The sequence below is a fragment of the Ciconia boyciana genome, chromosome 3, assembly GCF_034638445.1.
Source record: "Ciconia boyciana chromosome 3, ASM3463844v1, whole genome shotgun sequence".
NCBI lineage: Eukaryota > Metazoa > Chordata > Aves > Ciconiiformes > Ciconiidae > Ciconia > Ciconia boyciana.
This window is the reverse complement of record NC_132936.1, coordinates 104,824,909-104,844,246: the sequence shown is the minus strand read 5'-3', so window position 1 is coordinate 104,844,246 and position 19,338 is coordinate 104,824,909. Positions and strand designations below refer to the sequence as shown.

Below are 19,338 nucleotides of genomic sequence, written 5' to 3'. Positions count from 1 at the left end.
CATTCCACCTCCACCGCCTCCTTTCTCAAGAGCTGCTGATGCATTGGTGATTTCCAGCCTGAGCAGCAATGCCAGAACTTTAAGCAGGGTCTCTTGAGGGTAGTAAGCTTTTTATTATAGCCCGCTAGCATATTGAACCATTATGCCACCTTGAACATAAGTGCAAATAAGCACATGACGACAAAATTACTTAAATTTCTGCCTAATTTATTAGCGAGGAAAGGGATAGCATATTGTTAAACGCTTTCTGAAATAACATTCCCTTTCTCCCCTAATCCCTCTTGATTTTTACAGGTCTGATCTTGACAACACCTGGAGAGAAGGACAAAGCAGAGTCCAAACGTGCAAAATTCTACAATGAGTTGTGGTTTGCAGTGTTGATAGTAGTTCTAGGTTTGATCCTCTTGGCTATTCTTCTCTCCTTAATTCTTCAAAGGAAAGTCCACAAGCAACCCTATGCACGAGACAGACCTCCTTTAGTTCCACTCCAGAAAAGAACATCACCAATGAGTGTGTACTCATCAGGTGAAACCCATCCGGTACGTTTGGTAAAATGCAATGTTCTGTATCCATGTGTGTCATACACACAGAGTTTTTCTTCCTCCTTCCACCATTTTTTGCACTCTTGGTTACCAAATGAAGGCTGTTCAGTGTGGGAAAAGAGCTGTCTGGTGTACTTATGAAGGCACCAAGAGCCAGGCTACAGGCGCTTAGTCCAAAAAAGATGCCTATGGCACCCGGTCAGCAGGCCCTGAAATGCTTCTGATGCCTTACGAAAACTTTGGATCTGTAGTCACAGAAAATGCAAAGCCACTGATGGCACCTGATGTTAGCTGACGTCTCCAATAAAGCTAAAAGGCCTTGGCATGCTGTGAGAAGGTAGGTGATAAAATGTGCTTTTCAGAGGAACCTTTCGTGTGGTCCCAGGTATCTGTTGTGAATGGCTAACCAGGATCACTCTGACAGTCTTTGTCAGCTGTCCATGAAAAGTTCCTACAAAAAGCAGAACTTGGGGAGAGACGCTATTTCTTTCTGGTATCCACCCACCACCCAGTTGGACTGCTCTAGGATGAGCTGCATGCCAGGAAGGTTTGGGGGAGAGCGAGTGCAACCAGGGAAAAGCTAGGGACCTTCACAAAATGTGTGTGTGCATCTCTGCACATAGAGCCACAGCAGGACCACTGGAGGAGCAGGAGAAGGACTGCTGGGGAGTGATAAAGGGGAAGGCTTTGTATCATTTTTATCATGACAAGTTATAATTGTGTAAAAAACTGGATAAAGAACATGTTCCACCGTGTAGCAGAGCAGTAGTGCTATCCTACCCCGTGAGGAAAAAAGCAAGACAAAAGGGATATGGTAATTGTTATGAGACTGAGAATGGGAGCAGCAGTGCCCTCCAGTTCCGTGCTTCTTCCCAGGCGCAGGCTATGAGATGATTCTGGTTGTCACTTCTCAGCTTCTTTTTCCTGTGAGCGCCATCAAGCAGGATAGTGACTCCTGCATCCTTCACGCATTCTGTTCCTTCTTGTCTCGGTGCCAGGAAGCTGCATCTGTGCCTCAACGAAGGAGCTCTTGGAAACAATGGGATTTCCAGTGTGCCCCTTCTCCTGGCAAAGGCTAAGAGCATAAGAAACTTCTTTTTTTGGTCTCATGGTTTTGATTCCTTTTCTTCTACAGTCTGTCATGTTGTGTTGTTCCTCTTGACTTTAAAATGCCTTTGCTGTTGGCGTGCCTGCACAATCCCTTTCCGTGTTCCTGCCCCTTCTTTTCTTTTTTTTTTTCTTTTTCTTTTTCCAGAAGCTCATGCACTTAATAGAAAGGAAGATTCTACAGCGCATCAGTTGAAGGACTTAATCTGAGAAGTTAGGATAGAGCTACTATGAAGTGGCAAAATCGCTTGTGTTTTACAATTGTTAGTAGGTCACGTGGCAAGCAATGCTGGCTGCCCACACGGTACTTGATGACCAGTTAAAAGTTAAATAGCGCCTCGTCTTTGCCAGTTCCCTACTCCCCCACATCCTGCTACATTGCTCCCCTTCACAGAGCTGCAGCTAATTCACACCCTCCGTAAGGAACAGACTGCACCTGCATTGCACCTTGCTCTGCCCTAATGCTTTTCCTCCCTCTCTGATCTCAGTTTGAGACCATTGCTGACACGTCTGATTCATCAAGCAGTGTCACTCTCAAAAGTTACACAATGCACTTTGAGGTAGAGTTGTTAGCTTGCAGAGTTACAAGATGTGTGATGTGCCAGATGACCCAAAGAGCATGCATGAAGGCATCTTACATTGCATGTTTCTCCTGGTGGGCGAATGTCTTTTCCCTGGTCATGATAACTGAAAAAAGGAAGTCTGCTAACATCCCCTTGCTGTGCCAGTCTGGGCTATCATTCTGGTAGCAAAAAATAAAAATATTTGGACCTCTGCCTGTTGGCTACTCTAAAGAAAAAAAAATTAAGGGGGGGGGGGAACCACAACAGGGAAAGTCCTGTTTTACAGAAAAAAAACCACAACAGGGAAAGTCCTGTTTTACAGGGTTGTTTTTTTTTCCTTTTTAATGATATGATTGTCTACAGTGCAGAAAGGTCCATTTTTTTTTTTCTTTTCTTTTGTTTATAACTGTGCATGATTTTTGAAGCATGGGTTTCTCTGTTCTCTTCCACTCCTGCTTTGGTTTTGTTCAGATAAAGTGTTTGAGACCATGTCCTTTATTTTTGGTTTATTAGTTTGTGTCTTCTTCACAGGGGCTGGCAGATACAAAAATTCCAGGAGCTGGTTCTCCCACAAGCAACCGCAGTGTCCATATCGCATCTGGGGCAAGAAGACCAAGTCAGAGCCAGCTAAGTCACACATATTCCCAAGCCTCTCTTCATCGTAGTGTCAGCCAGCTGCTTGACCTCTATGACAGAAAGTCTCTTGTTGAAGAATCACCTTGGGATGCCATTATTCGCAGTCATCGCACTACTGGTCGTGGCTTGGTAAGGACTCCTGTTCCTCTGTAAAGCTGTTGTGCGTCAGCTGCTAGTGATTTGTCTGTTCTGTTAGAATCATGAAAAGGTCTAAATATCAAAAGCTGCTGGAGATACAGCCAAAAAACCTAGAAGGACATGGTCAGAGCTTAGATCCTCAAAATCCTTCCTGCCTACTGCTCTATTCTGGAGCCACAGATGATCACACACTGCTCTTACAGGATGTGAAGAGTCCACATGCATCTGTCCATGCTTTCCATTGAACCAGTAACTCGATGGTCTACCAGGGATATGCACCTTGAAGAATTCCCTTCTATTTGGTCAACTCATAGGCTTTTCTCTCTATGCATTTCAGCAAATGTATGTATGTGAGGAGGGGTGTCTTGGCATCCTTCACATATTCAGTGCCAGAAGCAGGAGCTTGTGTTCTAGTGCCTCCTGTTCTGTGACCTTGGACTCAATTGCTGACAAGACCTGCTCTCTGTCCTCTGCTCAGTCACAATGCAGAGATCATGTGAATGCTCAGATCTTCTGGCATTCGTGACAATAACTTCAAACTCTGCTCACACGGGACTAGAAGGAGGTTGGAGGGGCAGGCAGAGTATCTGTCTTTTAATATAGGAGAGGACAGGATTGGCCAGTATCACCAACATGGACCTGAACACACAGATACAAGAAGTTACGATTCTCAAGTCAAGGACAGTAGCAACTTCCCTTCCTCTTTGTCACCACAAAATAGGCTTCTTAATCTCCACCCCCCTGGCTTCCACCCTTCCCTGAGAAAATGTGTGGGAAGGGGTTCAGGGGCCAGCGAGACATGAGCGTTTGCTCCCAGAAAAAGCTGACTAATACGGTTCCTAAAAAGGGGACAGATGGGGGTGAAGGGCATGTGAAGTAGCAACAAAGTTAGATGGAGTGTGCAGTTATCGTTGAGTGGATCTTGTCCAAAATGCAAAGTGAACTGGAGAAGGATGGTCTGGCACGTAAATCCAGGCAGCTTCCTTGGGCTTTCACCTTCAGACCAAACTAGAACGGCTGGAACATATAGGCATGCCACAGTACAGGGGTGTTGCTACCATGGCTGCCATACCTGCTTAGACCATAACAGCAGGACCAAGGAAGCTGGTAAGGCTTAAGTAAGAAGACAGTGATACTTAGCTGTAGGCAAAACCCCTATAGGTACAGGTTAACCTTCCAGTCTGCACCGATCTGCAGCTCGTGGACTTCCCGAGTCAGCAGTATTGTGACTCAGCCTTGAGTCTTTTTCTCAGAGCTATCGCGTCCTCGTGATTTAATTCCTTGGGGACTAACAGCCGACCCAGGGTGTACCTCTGTATGATCTCATTAGCCAAAAGAACAGCTTCCCAATGCCGAGAAGAAGCTCTTACCTATCTGCTTATCTTGTGCTAACACCGTGATTTGGTTTAGCTTGCAAAGCCCCCATATACATGCTGGATGTTGGTATGTTAGAACTGCTTTACAGAATAGTCCAATGAGTTTCAGAAGTTGTAGGAGCAAGAACAAAAAATTCCTCTCACTTTTGGTGGCAAACGACCCTGACAGCATGAGCTCAGCTGCTTTTTAAAAATCAGCGGCTATGTATACAAAGCTGGGCTCTTCTGTCCACCCTCTGTCCCTTGCTTTACATTTCCCTGAACCTCTCTGCTCCTGAGTTGCTCAGCTACTGTCTTGCAAACAACCTTCCTGCAATGCTTTTCACTCAGTTCTTCCCTTTATTACACTCAGTAGCTTAGGACTGTCAGCATGTTTTGTTCATCCCTTTGCCCATCTTGCAAATTAATAAACTGAATGGTTGAAGTGGTCCAGGACATGTATCTGCAGTAACACTGCTGGTGATCTCTTTATGCTATGGAAATAGACAGTTTATTTCTCTCCTGCTTTCAACTCTTTCTCTGGCTCAATGCATGAGCATGAGTGCAGCTAGAAGCAGCTCAGACCCTCCTTTAGAAGCCTGAAGAACAAAATCTTACCTAAATCACAGGTGATGTGATTGTTATACAAAAAAAAAGTGTAAACATGTATTCTTTTTCTTTTCATCTCTCCAAGTTCCCCATCACACTGTAACAAACATTATTTTGTTTACCATTTGTCAGATATATATAGTAATTGATGGGGTTTTTTTTTAACTTATTGCTGCTTACTATGAAAATCTAGTTGGTTTGGATTCAGGTGCTTGAATGCTTTAGGTTCTTACCTCATGCTGGGAGGAATGGCAAAATATGTAGAGAGATAGAAATGCACTTATTTATCTGACTATTTCAGAACTGTTTTTTAGGGAGTGGGAGGAAAGAGAAATGAAGGAATCACCTTTTGTCTGGTACAGCTTTGGCTTACATGCTTTTTTTTCCCCCCCCTCCTAACAGTATGTAGATGAAGAAGATCTTGTCAATGTCATCAAAGGCTTCAGCACAGTCACCAAGGAACACACCACATTCACTGACACCCACCTCTGAAGAACACAACCACCTTCTCTAGAAAATGGAAAGTGGGTAACTTGCCAAAAGCAGCCTGCATGGCCTTTGGGGGAAGGGATAGGGCTGCTCCTTCCCCACCCCATGCCCACTACTTAAAACTGTCTGTTAAACTTAAAACTGTCTTAAAACTCTCTGGGGGGAGTAAGTTGGCCTTTCTTTCACCATCTCTTTAACTGTATAGTAAAAACTGTGTGTTAGCACTGTCCCCTCAGAAAGGTAAGAGAACAGTTTGAAAATCCCCAAGTCATACATTAGTAGAAGACTGTGAAGGTAGAGGCTCTCATCTTTGTTTCTCATCCAACTTTCACAGTTGAGGAGGTTGTGGGGGCAGGAGGGAGGCAGTGTGTTTGGTAAGGAAAAGTCTTTCACCTGTCAAAAAAACAGCATGTGGCTAAAAGGGGCCTTCGTGGCAGCATAGCCGTGTCTCTTCCTGGCCTGACAAAGCTCCACCACAAAATTGTGTTCACACGCAGGTGAATAAACAGCAAATGAAGGAATTCTTATGGAGTTGCTTTAACCTTTGCGTCCTCTCCATCCCTCTTCCCCACCCTCTCAGCTCAAGTCTTAAAAAAAAAAAAAAGCAGCCATTAATTAATGCTTAACTCCAAGCACGCTTTTTCAGAGGTAGAAAACCTCCTAACCCACTCCCTATTAAATACGTGCTGTCACAGCCTTCCCTTTTGCTTATGTATTACTAATCTACAGGCAATAAAATTTGTTCACCACCCACAGTAAACTAGGAGCAAACAGCAAGCAGCCAGTGCAACACAGGTAGGAAATATCATGTCAAGGCACTTGTAATTGAGAATTATTATACCATGACAGTAAACCTACTCCCATATTGATCTCTGTCCTTTTTCCAGAGGAAGTGACAAGGAAGCCCTCAAGAGACTGCCAGTTCTGTGTATTCTGCCAAGCATATTTTTATGCATGCTCTCTCAGTCGCAATCAGCAACACTCATCATCTGATACCACACATTTTCAGAAAGCACAAGCAACACTCCTCTGGCAATTTATTTGGACTAAGAGGCAAAATAATATGCTATTTTGAATAGCTTCCTCCTTAACCTGCACAAAACATTTCGGATTTCAGACAGCAACATACAGAGCAAGGATCCCATTTATAAAACAAGACTACAGAGGCAGCCCTGTGAATTAGGCAAAATCCATCCAAGACAGCAGCAGCTCTGCAGAGCAATGTGTGGCTGCGTCTAAAAGGCATCTTCCACTGAGCAACCAAGTATTTCTTTAGCAGCCTCCCTTCCCCCAAAACAAAAATAATCACAACATATCACATGCCTGACCACATTTACGCAAGAATGCACAACAATATTTTGGACCAAGTACCGTACTACATTTTGGAGCATTACATAAAGCCACACATTGATGTGGATGACTCTTCAAAGGTTTGGCAGCAGCCAAGTACTTTCTCATAACCTTACAATTTTCATTCTGGGTATCAGAACACAGTCCCATTCAAGAAACAACCCACAACATGTAATGTTATCCCTGCTACCAGCCAGAGTGCATGTGCACCTCATCTTTGTCACCAGTCATGTTTTCACAAGCCATAGTCCTGGCAGGATGAGTCATTCTTCCGGTGACGTGGTGAAGCAGCTGTCTTTGTAGGCGATGGAGAAGCCGCACCAGGTAGTTCAGGCCCACCTTCAGCAAGGACTGGTGCAGAGGCCAGGAGAGGCACTTTCTTCCTTCCCAGGAAGCCAGCTCCTTCAAACCCCATTTTCTTTTTGCTTTCCGCTTTGGCTTCACTCTCCTCTTCTGGTCCTCTTCGTTTGAGATCCAGAGAACCCTCTGGCAGACGGTGAACCTCTGTACTGCAACACCCACCTGCATCTGTCACGCCTGTGCCTCGCACTTCAAGTGCTGTTGTCAGGACTGCCTTCCTCTCAGCTGCACTGCCCTCAGCTGTTGCCTTCCTGGCCTCTGTCTGGCTTGAATTCCCATTTGCAGCAGCTGCCTTTTCTGTTGGGCTTTTGCTGGATAAGTTAAAAGCCTGGAAGTCCCGGTAACTGTGAAAGCTCTCCGTCCGCCTTGCTCTTGCCAATAGGGGGCTTTCTCTGTATGGCCGCACAGAACCATATGTGGCCGTTTCATGGATTGTTTCATGGTGCTGCAATTGGAGGCTTCAAAAAAAGAAAAACAACCAAGGACGAGAAGAGCAGATGTTAGACTGAGAATAGCAGCCAGTCCTTCTGCACACCCTGCCCCCACCCACCACTACAGCTCCCACTAAAATAGCAATATACTCATCACAACCCCCACTCAAGGGCTTCCAGATCACTGACTTCAGATTCTCATAGGATACTTTAATCTGCACACATATAAACCAACAGAAATCGAGGAGAGTGTGTGTGTAGTTCAAGACACTTAGGGCATGGATTCAGGGGCTCAGCTACAGCACTCAGGTCACCAAACCCCTCTTTGCCCTGAAGAGTAAAACCTTTGATGTCTGCAGCTGGTGCCATCCTGGGTGACTCACCTGGAATTAGATTCCCGAAGCCGGTTTGGCTGAACAACTGAGGTGGCAGGACTGATGTTGGGTGTGGCACAGCGAGATGTACTCAAGTCACACTGGTCAAGCAACTTGAGCAGCTCTTCCTCTGTGGGGCCACCAACATCTGAAAGAGACAGCTTGTAGTGCCCAAGTCCATTTACCATAGTCATGCACATGTGAGGGCAGAAAAAGAACCACACCACAGTCCTGGCATAACACAACTTACCTTTGTCTTCACTCTTGTTAACCATGTCCATAGCTGTGGTCAGGTCCCACATCTGGATGCTGCCATTTGAATGCCCAGTGAAGAGGTAGCGGCGTGGCCGGGAGCCCATTCTGCTGGATCCTTCACATTCTCGCACAGTAAATGACGAGATGGTAGTGCAGTCAACTGCCTGGATCTCACAGATCCTACAGGAAACGAAACCCCAAGTTACCAAAACAATTGCACCTGGCAGAGTTTAGCCAGTAAAGTCAGTACTGTGTTGATTTTCTGAGAAGGCACCAAACTTGCCATCAGAAAAAGACCTTTATTCCAGATGAAATTCCTTCCCCTGCATGACCAGCATGCTGCTCAGCTGCAGACAGTACCTTCCTCCCCAACCCCTCTGCAGTCTTATTACTTGTTTATTTTTATTGGGGAACCCCCATATGTTCGATGTCCATTTTTAGTTTGCAACAATTAGAAACCTAAAGCTCTCACAAGAATGACAGTGACTAGCCCCTTCATATGCTAAACACCCTAGGAAACTAACCTGCAGAAACAGCACATTTAACCACATGAAAGATATGCAAAAAAAATCCAAGGATGATAAATCCAAGGTTATCTATACAGATAACTTTTGTCTTACGACAACTGCAATATCACTTGACATGGCAGACCTCCATTGCTTTTCTCCCTTTATTTTAGAAGCTTATGTGGGGAGTGAGAGGAAAAAGACTCCCAAAACTAAGCTGCTAAGCCAGACTCCACACCAGAACCTCACATTTTCTGGGTAATTTATTTTACTGGCCCCTTGTATTGAGCTTTTTACCCAAGAAGTGCCAAAATAAGTCATGTAATAAAGCTCTCCACTACATACAAATCTAGCCTGAAGTAGGGGGGCAGGGGGAATGAAAAAAAAAAAGCACATCAGTAATCCGCAGGGCTTCTGTCCTCAATTCAGATGCCAATAGTGTTAAGGCACCAACGTTTTCACCCAGACTCAAAGTTATTAGGCAAGAGATGCAAGAATAATAAGAAGCATAGAACTGAGATGCACCATCTTTTCTGATCTCTTGCCATCTTCCTAGCCTAACAGGAAGAAAAGCAGCAGTAAAACCTTTTTTTACTACACTGACAGCAACACAGTAGAGTATTATGAAGTCAAGCCTAAGTAAATAATTGTATAGCTGACCTAGAAGACAGTGTCTCAGTTTTAAAAGTTCTAATATCTTCAAAGACAAGTGCAAAGGAAGAGAGAAACTGCTTCCCTGTCTACCTTTGTGAGCAGCATAATTTGTGCCACCAGCAACTTCGGCATTAGTTTTGAAATTTAATGTTAGCGTGGTACCATGGCTGAGAGTTACAGATTCTGCAGAGGCACACAAATGTTTGTTTTGTGACCTCAGCAGGTGAGCCATCATGAAGTGAGTCTCTGATACCACATTTTTCAAAATGCCATTTGGTTTCTAGGTTATAGTAGATCATCAAGTACAGTTCTGTCACTAACACACAAATCAGAGATCAGCCAGAGCTGTCAAGCACATTAGAAGCTTGCTAAGTGCAACTGCATGCATCCCCAAGGGATGGGAGACCCCACCACCTGAACAGTCCTGCTCCTTTCCCACTTAAAACCCTAAACATTGGAGGTACCTTTTCCCAGTTGAGGACAGCCTTACAAACAGCTTATTAGTGATGGGAACAACTTTTTGGATAAACACCTGTTGATCATCACGCTCACCAAAGGGTCCTGGAGAAAAAAAAAAGATCACTTTTTTGTTTGTTTGTTTCAATTCCCTCACCCTCTTCCCCACACAGTCCTGAAGACCCAAACTCATGTTAGTATGACCACTGCAATTTTAAAGCATCAGGACCAGGGAACCAAAGATGACTAATAGCTAGAAAAAGCCATCCAATAGTTAGAAGCCTCTACAGATACTAATCTTTTTTGTTCTTTTGTTTTAAAGGACACCCATTCTTGAGTTTCCTGCATGTTCCTGGAGGAATTACTATGTCAGTACAAACCCTACATTAGGCCCCTATAATAACAATAAGTACTTTCTTATTTGGCAGCTTCTAGACGTCTAAAGGCTTAATCAGATTTCTTGACATAGGACTGACCCCACCCTGTGTTCACAGGGCATCCTCTTCATCAAAGGTTCATTTGCAAGACTCAGACCACAAAGGAATCTAGACTACCTGTCTACCCATATTTACTGACATGCATTCCTTCAGTATCTTCCTATAGCAATGTGCTAGCACCATTTGCCTCTGCAGCTTCAAGGCTTCAGTAAACTTTGCCACAACTTCATATTCATTTAAGAGTTTTTCACATGTGCATCATTTAACCCCGACTGAACAGTGAACTGGAATTTGCAGTAGACCCAAACCTTGCTATGCTCACCTGCTTTAATACAGTCTCCTGTGCTTTCTGCCATTCTCTAGTTAAACCAAAAGTGAAATGCCACATCAGTTTGTTCAAGGAAGAGGTGTAGTATCTGTGTTCAAAGGTTTTTCCTACCTTTTTCTCACCTTCAGAGTAAGTCCTTTAAGTGTACTTACTCTATACAGCCTAAATAGTGAGTATTGCCAGGTAAATCTTACAGACCCCTGCCATCTTTTCAAGGGGAGAGCAGTATATAAGAGCTTACACCCATCAGCTGACTTGCATGTTATAGGGTTGAAGACCTGTTAAACCTTTATGAGACCAGTGAATGTACAGGCTCAGCACAGCGCATTCGAGAGACATCCTACCAATGTCATTTCCAGAACAGTAACTGCCATGACTCTCTGCTTCCTCCAGGGATAAGATTTTGAATGATGCAAGAGGTGTTGAGCCTGGCTGAGTTGAAATCATGCCCCGGAACCGAGTCACAGTCCAAGTCCGTACATGGTTGTTATCAGCACAAACTAGAAAGGAAAAGATGTACAATAACATTTACAAGGGATGACAAAACTTTTGAAATAAATTTCTCTAATGATTTCTATATGATAGTTTTTCAAGACTGAGCGATCAAGCAGAATTTAGCCCGTCAGGTCACATAGCATCTCCAGACAATTATCTAACAATCTACAAATTGTTGCTGATGTCCTGTTTTCTGTTAGTTTTGTCTCTTCCCTCAGAAATTCAAGAAACAGAGGCAGGTGGAACACAACATTAAGGTCTGACTGAGTCAGCACCAGTAGCCTACAGCACACTTCAATCCTCTGTGTGCAAATGCTAGGACAAGACATGTCATGAGAGCAACCTGGCAGCAGAACCCTCGTCACATGATAGTGCTCTTCTGTTTCATTCATCAGTTACTCAGTTTTCTACACACAGATGTGCCCTTTCCTGGCACTGAGGGTTTAGCACCAAGTTGCAGGGGAACAGATGACCTCTGGGCTGTTTGTTCACAGTATAATTGGATACTAGCTTTCCTGTTCCTTTTTTAAAAAAGCTAAGAGAGCAGCAGAAAGTAAATCTGTTCTCTGCCATGCCCTGGTTGCTGGATTCTGGGTGAAATAGATTCTTACAGACGGAGGAGTGATTGCGTCTTCCCCGAAAGCAAGACACTTTCCTGAGCATAAGACAGGACAAACAGGATAGCACAACAAACACTAGGAGACTGCTGAGAAAAGAAGAAACAGAGATGCCCTCTGAAGCCATGAGAAGGCTTTTTCTAGGGCCCAAGAGGAGATGATGCACATTTTACTGCGACCCAGAAAGCTCCTGAAAGGCTGTTAAAAGAAGACAAGTCCTAAAGGACCTGCCCACAACAATAAGGCTTGACAGGGATACATTTGTTTACAAACCCTTTTATCTCCACAAATGGCAACCTTGGAATAAGACACAAACAAAAGATTTAGGTGTTCCAGTATCTGGTCAAATAAAACCTAAGCGTTTTAACTGCTAAAGGCTTTGAAGAATGCTTACTTTAAGAAAGAGGATCCAAGCCAACCTAGCCCCTCCCCTGCCCCCAAATCTGTCCAACTGATTTCTATCACATTTGGGAACAATGCAAGTTATAAAGCAATGCATACAAATTCTTCATTGCTCAGGAGGAGGGGAGAACTGCCAATATAAATTTGTGCACAGAAAAGAAGATTACCTGACACAAGGTGTTTCTCCGAGAGCATGATCTTTGTAACAGGACTTCGATGAACCGTGAAGGTCTGAAAGAGCTGAGGCCCAGACCCAACTGTTTCAGGGTGCTGTACAATCACTCTCACTGCTCCAGAACTGGTGCCATATGCAATCTCAATCCAATTGCCACTTACACCTAAAGCAAGCAAGAACACAGCTGTTCCCCCCAGGAATGAAAGCTTGCCCTATTGAGGCCAGGGAACGAGGCAGTAGAAAACAGTATTTCCAGGCTTCCACAGTAAGATACATATTTATTTTAAACACTGTTTACTCATTATTTTCCCATGAACAGAGAGGACATTTTGCCACTAAAAATCCCCAATGTTTATTCAATTCCATACTGCACTCTTCAACACTGTCTTAACAACAGCCTTCTCTCCCATTCTCTCCTCCCTCCTGGAAGTGAAAGAAGAGATGGATAAAGTCATATGATTGGATATTTTGGCAGTCCTCACAGTGATATGGTCGATACATGCCACATACTGTTTATTTTTTTGCCTTAGCGGGAGGCAAATGGGAAAGCAAGGCAAGAGTAGGGAGGACTATAGTTAAAAAGGTCACTGTGGTATCAATATAGTTATGTGAGTAACCACTTTCCTGCAGTTTGGGTTTTTTGGGGGGTTTTGCTTTGTTTTGTCTTTTTGTTTTGTATTTTAATTTAAAAGATAGCTGCACTGTGATTACAAAAGGGTGTATAGACACAATAGCTAAGCATCACTCAGCTGAATATGGAAATGGTTTTTAGTATATTGATTATAAGGTTAGACGCAACAGCAAGGTTGTGTCATTCCCCCCCAGTGCACCACAAACTATTTCAGTGAATACAATTCATAATCTAAGCACATAGCTTGTGTAAAAGGCTTAAAACCAGCAAAGGTACATTATGCACAAGCATTAATATATGATGCATTATGTTATTACATTAATGTATAATGCATGATGTACACACATACATGTATGTACATGTACCTATTTATACATATGTACAGATGTAAGGGGAAACAGTTACACGTAGTGTTCATCATTCATTTGAAGATGATTAAATGAAGAAAAATTCATTGTTTATATCAAGGGCTACCTTGTCTGCTTTAGCCCTGCTATGCAGTAATAGAAAAAGTCCATTTAGAAGAAAGAAGAAACCCACATCTGTAACAGAAGAGACAGTGATAGAATACTGACTTGTTTTAGGTGTGAGGTAGACACTGAGTGCTGTTATAGCATCATTGGAGGGATCATGGTACAATTCTGTCACTAGAAGATCATTGTCTTTCATTCGCAATGGGAACTTCTGCATGTCTGTGGGGAAGAGACATTTGTTTACTACTCTGAACAGACAGAGTTGTTCTGATGCAACTTAGACCAGCTAAAGAGTTTAAGAACAAGGTTGCTCAGTACCCCCTCCTTTTTATTCTGCCCTGCCCCTATTTCTTACCTATATAGTAGATAGAGCCGTTGTTACAGCCCAGCAGCAGAAAAGACCCAGCAGTATCATAGCTTGTAATAGGAACAACATCCTGAACCTAGTGAAAACAGAAAGGAAAAAATAAAAATAAACAAATCAAGAAGTTAGGTTGCTACTTTCTCAGTTTTCAGACATTTTCGGTACATTTTGTTGAAGAACACCTGAATTTGGTACTGTTGTGCACGTACAATGGCATTCTTAAAGTACTGCTGGTAGATCACATTCCTCTACCAAACTGGATCTTAAGTCATGGAGTTCAGCAGAAGCATGCAGAAGAGTTAGCAGAACTGCTCTGGAAGATCCTTCTCCATGTGAAGGCACAAAACAGAGCGTTGCAGCTAAACCACATCTTCAAAAGGGGATTTTTTCCCAATATGCAAAACAAGTGTACTTCACAGTTTCTGTCCTATCCCTTTTTCCCTTTCTGACAACTCCTTAAGAGGTTGCTGGGCAAAGGAACTAAATGTTGCCTCTCTAAGCCTTCCTTTACCCCCAGTTCTTGTGTCCCTCTGCCAGCCCCTATGGAGATCTCAGCCTCTAGCAGTTATATAATGACGGGAAAAAATTCTTGTCCCATTACAATTTCCCACTTCCAATACACATCCACACCAAGTAAACTGGAAGGCAGTCCTGTCAAATTTTACTTACTGGGCTACAACTTAAGGTGAGGGATTAAGAATGCCCTCTCTTTGCCTTCCATGATCAAAAGCAGTGCTTATCCCCTCAGGTGGGACAGAGATCTCAAGCAAATAAAAAGTTTAGCTTATCCTAGGTATGATCCCCCACCTCAAGCAATTCTTTTTTGCTTCAGCCCTGAGGAAGAAAAAGCCAAAAGCCATTTTATCCAGAGAACTCAAACATGCATAAAGTCACAGCATTTTTCCTGTACTCCATATGTTTCAGTCAGTCCACTTAATGGACACTGAATACTAATTCATGGAAATTTCAGCTTAAGTTGTCATTTCTCTCTGACCAGAAGCATCCTTCCGATTGCTTCACAGACTTGCAAAATCATTTGCAAAATACCTACAATGAATCTGTTGGATAAAAGCAAAACAAACCAACCAAAGAAACTTCCCCGTTCCCCAAAGTGCTAGCACTCTAAACCAGTACCCATTCCTAACCTAAGGATAGTCTGTAAGTTCCTAAAACATATTCTAAGCCTATCACAGCCTCACAGAGAAGGCTACAACGTGAATATAGCTTCTGCATATTTTCCTGAGGGGGGGCTGGGGGGAAGGGGAAAGAGGCACTTTCCCCTCTTTTCTCTGTTTAAAGAACTATGCCTCTCTCACTTACGTTCACCCATAATTCAGCACAGATCCAATGCTAAAAATAAATTGTTCTTGGAAAGCACTTGGATTTTCCCCGTATAACTGATGATTGAATGACCTGGAGAAGGATCCTTTCCATTTACTGAAAAGAATTGCTATTCTTGATCTCAATGCTTTCACATAGTACTTTTTCAGATACAGCTGTTTAAGTACCCTACCCTCCCCACAGTCAAATTCATACTACACTGAATTAAATAAGGCATCTAACAATCTGGGCCATAGAACTTGGTTTCAAAAGATTTTTTTTTTCCAGACTACTTTATAGTAGTAGTACAAGAGCAGAAAGGCAAGAAACTAAACAGAGTCTCAGCATCCAAGACTCTGTGGATCAAGGTGCGGTGTGCTCTCTGGTTCTGTGGATCAAAGGTATATACAGAAGTTCTCCCATCTGCGAAAGGTTAACAAAACTAATGAAGGTAGAGGCAACCCATCAACAGATATACCACTTTACTCATCACCTTGCAGAAGACATAACAACTGCAAGGAGATGTCTGAGCAAGAGGATCCACAATGCTGCTGACAGCAGAGATTGACTGACTGGGTCAGAGAGATTATACAAAAGGAGGAGCGTCTTTTCTTCTGCAGCAGAGATAGGAACACCAGAGGTGATTCAGCAGTTGCACCTGCCAAGATGTGAACCTTCATTAGGAAACAGAGCAACACTATACAACAGTCACTGGTAAAACATGGCCAGTGAGAATCCTAACTTCGCAGACTAAGTTTTTCTGACATACTCTGTTGCTTTGTTACCTCTTATTCTATAACACTACATATTCTGCTTTCTTTAAGCTCTCCTATGCTAATAATTTCATTACTGATGTATCTAGCACCCACAATCTCCTCTCCTTGTTGCATGCAACTGAAACATTGCCAGAGGAGTAAGTACTAGGGAAACCACCTCAGATAGTCTGCTCAAATCTCTAAGATGGGAAGAAGATACACGAACTAATTAGAGGCAGAGGTCAGAGTTATATCTTCAGGGTGTAATAACATCGAACACAAAAATCACAGTGTAAGGAAGGATAGCTTTGCACAAAGCCTCCTTGAAGTAGAACCCAGAAAGGCATCAGGAAAGGAAACACAGTTCTTGGTCTGAAATGGGGCATTGGCACATTCTGTTCCTCAAAACCTCTCTCACTGCAGCAAGTATGATTACATCCTAAGTCCAGAGCTATGGGCAACTCATGGAAAGCAGTTACGCAATTACCATGTATTCTCATGAGGAATTTGAAGATCAGAGGTACAATGCTGCCACTTAAGTCTTTATGGGGTTCTAAAGGGAGATGAAGATCCAAAGGAAGATTTTTTTTTCTTTTTTCCTCCTTACTAATAAAAGAGCCTAAGGTACAGAAAGCACCTTGAAACTGGTTGGACTTGGGGTTTTTTGTTTGTTTTGGGTTTTGTTTTTTGTTTGTGGTTTTGGTTTTGTGGGGTTGGTTTTGGGGGTTTTTTTGTTTGCTTGTTTGGGTTTTTTTAAGGGAGCTATTCTCATCCTCTAGGAAAAAAAATAAAATTAGAAAGCCAAGAAACTTGGGTTTAGGACATCCTGGCATATAAGCCCCTCTTAAAGGTTTTCTACTCTTCAATAAGAAACGCTTTCACCAAAAGAATAGTCAGTCAAACTGAGGAACTATTAACGTGATCCGAAAGATTTCTGTAGCTCCCGCTGGAAACAAAGATGATTAATGGGACATCAGTTTTTATTCCTTTAGAAAATATTGTCAAACGCCAGCTTGTCACATAGCATTAAGTTGTCTCTTAACAGAAGATTTTGCAAGGCATCAATAGAGCTTTAAATAATGTTTTGTTTAATTCAACACCATACCAACATGTCTGTCTGTGCTGCAGAAGCAGTGCTATCCCATGCTTATTATCTGTGTTATTTGTTAGCAGTACTGTCACTTAAGGGTTGACTCAGAACTTAGTCAGCAAACAGTGCAGCAGCCTCAGGTCAGTTCTGCCTCTTGAGATTTGCAAGGCAATTTGGGGATTTTTATTGCATCCAGGTTTTGTGCTACAAAGATGTACATCTGGCTGTGTTACAAGCTTTGTTATTCACATGAATGCTCAACTGTTTTCTCAGATTCATACAGACTCCAAGGATCTCTCTATTTAATATGCATTCTGACAACAGGAATAAAGTCAGTGCAGCCAGAAGCATCCACATGCAAGACAGACATCTTTAAAGCACCGTGCATATTTCTCCTGAAGAAGAGTCTCCCATTGTAAAACAACTTTTGAGATCCCCAGATATGAGACTGCCATGTTAATTTTTCTTCTTCTTTCAGACAGTGCAGAAATTGCCATCATACATTCCCCACAATTTTTTTATTTCCTATGATCCTAGTGAATCTTTACAAAGTTAGTAATCCACAACGAAGTTTAAATATACACACACTTGACATTTATTACTCCAAATCACACCACATCCTTTTATTTGAAAGCCTAAAAAGCATGCTTGGTAGTACCACCAAACAATTCAACATTCTGCTCACAGGCACACTACTCAGATACTAAGTTGGCAAACTTCGTAACACAAGTCAGGGCTTAAAACCCTGTGACAAGCATTTCACACATGATTTTAGGTTATTTTATTCTCTTTTTACTAGAAAGACATACCAGCTTATTAAAAGTGATGCAGAAAATTGAATTGAACACACCTGCCAATGCTGAGTCACAGCATTCCACACTCCCACTTTCCCTGTATGGCTTGTAGCCACCAACTGGTTGCCAATGAAGAAGAGAGCATCTACAGGGACTCCAAGACTGAACACTCCTACAAAAAATGAAGAGTCTATGAAGCTCATCTAAAATAAAGAGAAAAAAACAGTAACAATGGAATCTCTCCACTATTATCATGTGTCACATTTATTACAGTAGCTGGCAAAGAACAGCCAAAATTGGGTTTGCACTGTGCTAGGTGAGGTACCATTCAAGCAGCAAACTGGGTTCCATTAAATTAAATAGCAGCATGATGTCATCTCTGCTGAAACAATCATTACTGGGGAAGGAGAAACGAGGCAAGAGAAAGAAAAGCCCATGTGAAATATGCATTCCTTATTTTTCTACAGTCATCAAGTTCTCAAATGGCTTTATACATCCTAAGGCATTAAAAAATGAATAAATAAAAAACCTATTACAGCAAGCAGGATTTTTTTTGTTGTTTTGTGTTGGGGTTTTTTTGTTGTTGTTTGTGTTGTTTTTTTTTTTTTATCTGTGACTATTAGGGGTTATTTAAGAAGCAGTAGTTTCATGGTTTTTGCTAGACAGACAAATTTATGCCATACTAGTTTGCAACTACCTTTTAAAGTATTACAAGTTCTCATAATTTCCTTTTTTTTTTTTTTAAAGTCCAATCAAATAGACCTAGTCTGAAAACATATTTTAGAAACTAAATACAGCTAGAAGGCTTCATCCTCATTCTTGGGAAAAGACTGAAAAACCCTAATGTGACACTACTTGAATACATTCAAATTTATCTTTTAGCAGAGATACTTGAACCCGGAAAAATAAGCAGCCTGCAAAAGCCTATTTCTTTCTTTCTTTCTCTTTTCATCTCCAGATCTTTAAGTTTGGTTACAGTCCATGAGTAGAGAGTACAGGCTATTAAAAATTGAAACTATATAGGGAACTAATTTCATCAATCATCACATACTACTCAAAATCTGGAAGATAAGACTTACCAGCAAATGCTGGCCTTCCAAATATAGCAAACGTGGCATCAAGAACATTTCACTTAATAAAAATCAATACACTGCAGAACATGACAGGCATTGATGACTCTGGTTATAGCAGACCTTAACATCTGAGCTTTTCCACAAAATCTGTCCTCTCTTTAGAGCTTCTTAGTGTCACCATAGATCCAATATGAATACTTTTAATTGAACCGCAGACTTGGAAAGCATACTTTTGTACTATTTATGGTACCATGTATTTAAAAGTTACAGCAAACTAAAAAGGTCTGAGATCATTTCCAGGTTTGCCAGCTATGAAGTCCAGCAAACTGGCCCTGTAAGTAACTCAGTTTGTAAGTAATTCCAGGCTAAGTTTTACTGCCTGGTAATTACAAAAGTCATTACTACTGGGGATACATTACCCTACCAACTGTCAAGCTGCACTCACAAGTTTCCTATTCCATACTGCTCACTCTACATATTTGTATTATTCCTCACTAACATACTTTAACTGCAGCAGACAGATGTCTTCAAAACAAGAGTACCCAATAGCTGGAAAATT

The 19,338-nt window shown here is 42.2% G+C and overlaps 2 protein-coding genes across 3 annotated transcripts in view; one reads left to right on the top strand and one right to left on the bottom strand.

The window, feature by feature from the left end:
* The window catches only part of USH2A (usherin), a 391,818-nt gene extending 386,376 nt beyond the window's left edge, over nucleotides 1–5,442 (top strand). The window contains exons 69-71 of the mRNA XM_072858355.1: nucleotides 295–539; nucleotides 2,744–2,977; nucleotides 5,353–5,442. Coding sequence (XP_072714456.1) covers nucleotides 295–539; nucleotides 2,744–2,977; nucleotides 5,353–5,442 — 569 coding nt within the window. The remainder of the gene's footprint in view (nucleotides 1–294; nucleotides 540–2,743; nucleotides 2,978–5,352) is intronic.
* Nucleotides 5,443–6,433: 991 nt separating this feature from the next.
* KCTD3 (potassium channel tetramerization domain containing 3) overlaps nucleotides 6,434–19,338 on the bottom strand; it is a 28,892-nt gene continuing 15,987 nt past the window's right edge. For both annotated transcript variants that reach the window (XM_072856939.1, XM_072856938.1), the window contains exons 10-18: nucleotides 17,763–17,878; nucleotides 13,739–13,826; nucleotides 13,486–13,602; nucleotides 12,272–12,442; nucleotides 10,935–11,090; nucleotides 9,834–9,930; nucleotides 8,205–8,389; nucleotides 7,964–8,102; nucleotides 6,434–7,607 (exon numbers count right to left, since the gene is read on the bottom strand). In XM_072856939.1, the coding sequence (XP_072713040.1) occupies nucleotides 7,025–7,607; nucleotides 7,964–8,102; nucleotides 8,205–8,389; nucleotides 9,834–9,930; nucleotides 10,935–11,090; nucleotides 12,272–12,442; nucleotides 13,486–13,602; nucleotides 13,739–13,826; nucleotides 17,763–17,878 (1,652 nt within the window). In that variant the 3' untranslated portion in view covers nucleotides 6,434–7,024. The remainder of the gene's footprint in view (nucleotides 7,608–7,963; nucleotides 8,103–8,204; nucleotides 8,390–9,833; nucleotides 9,931–10,934; nucleotides 11,091–12,271; nucleotides 12,443–13,485; nucleotides 13,603–13,738; nucleotides 13,827–17,762; nucleotides 17,879–19,338) is intronic.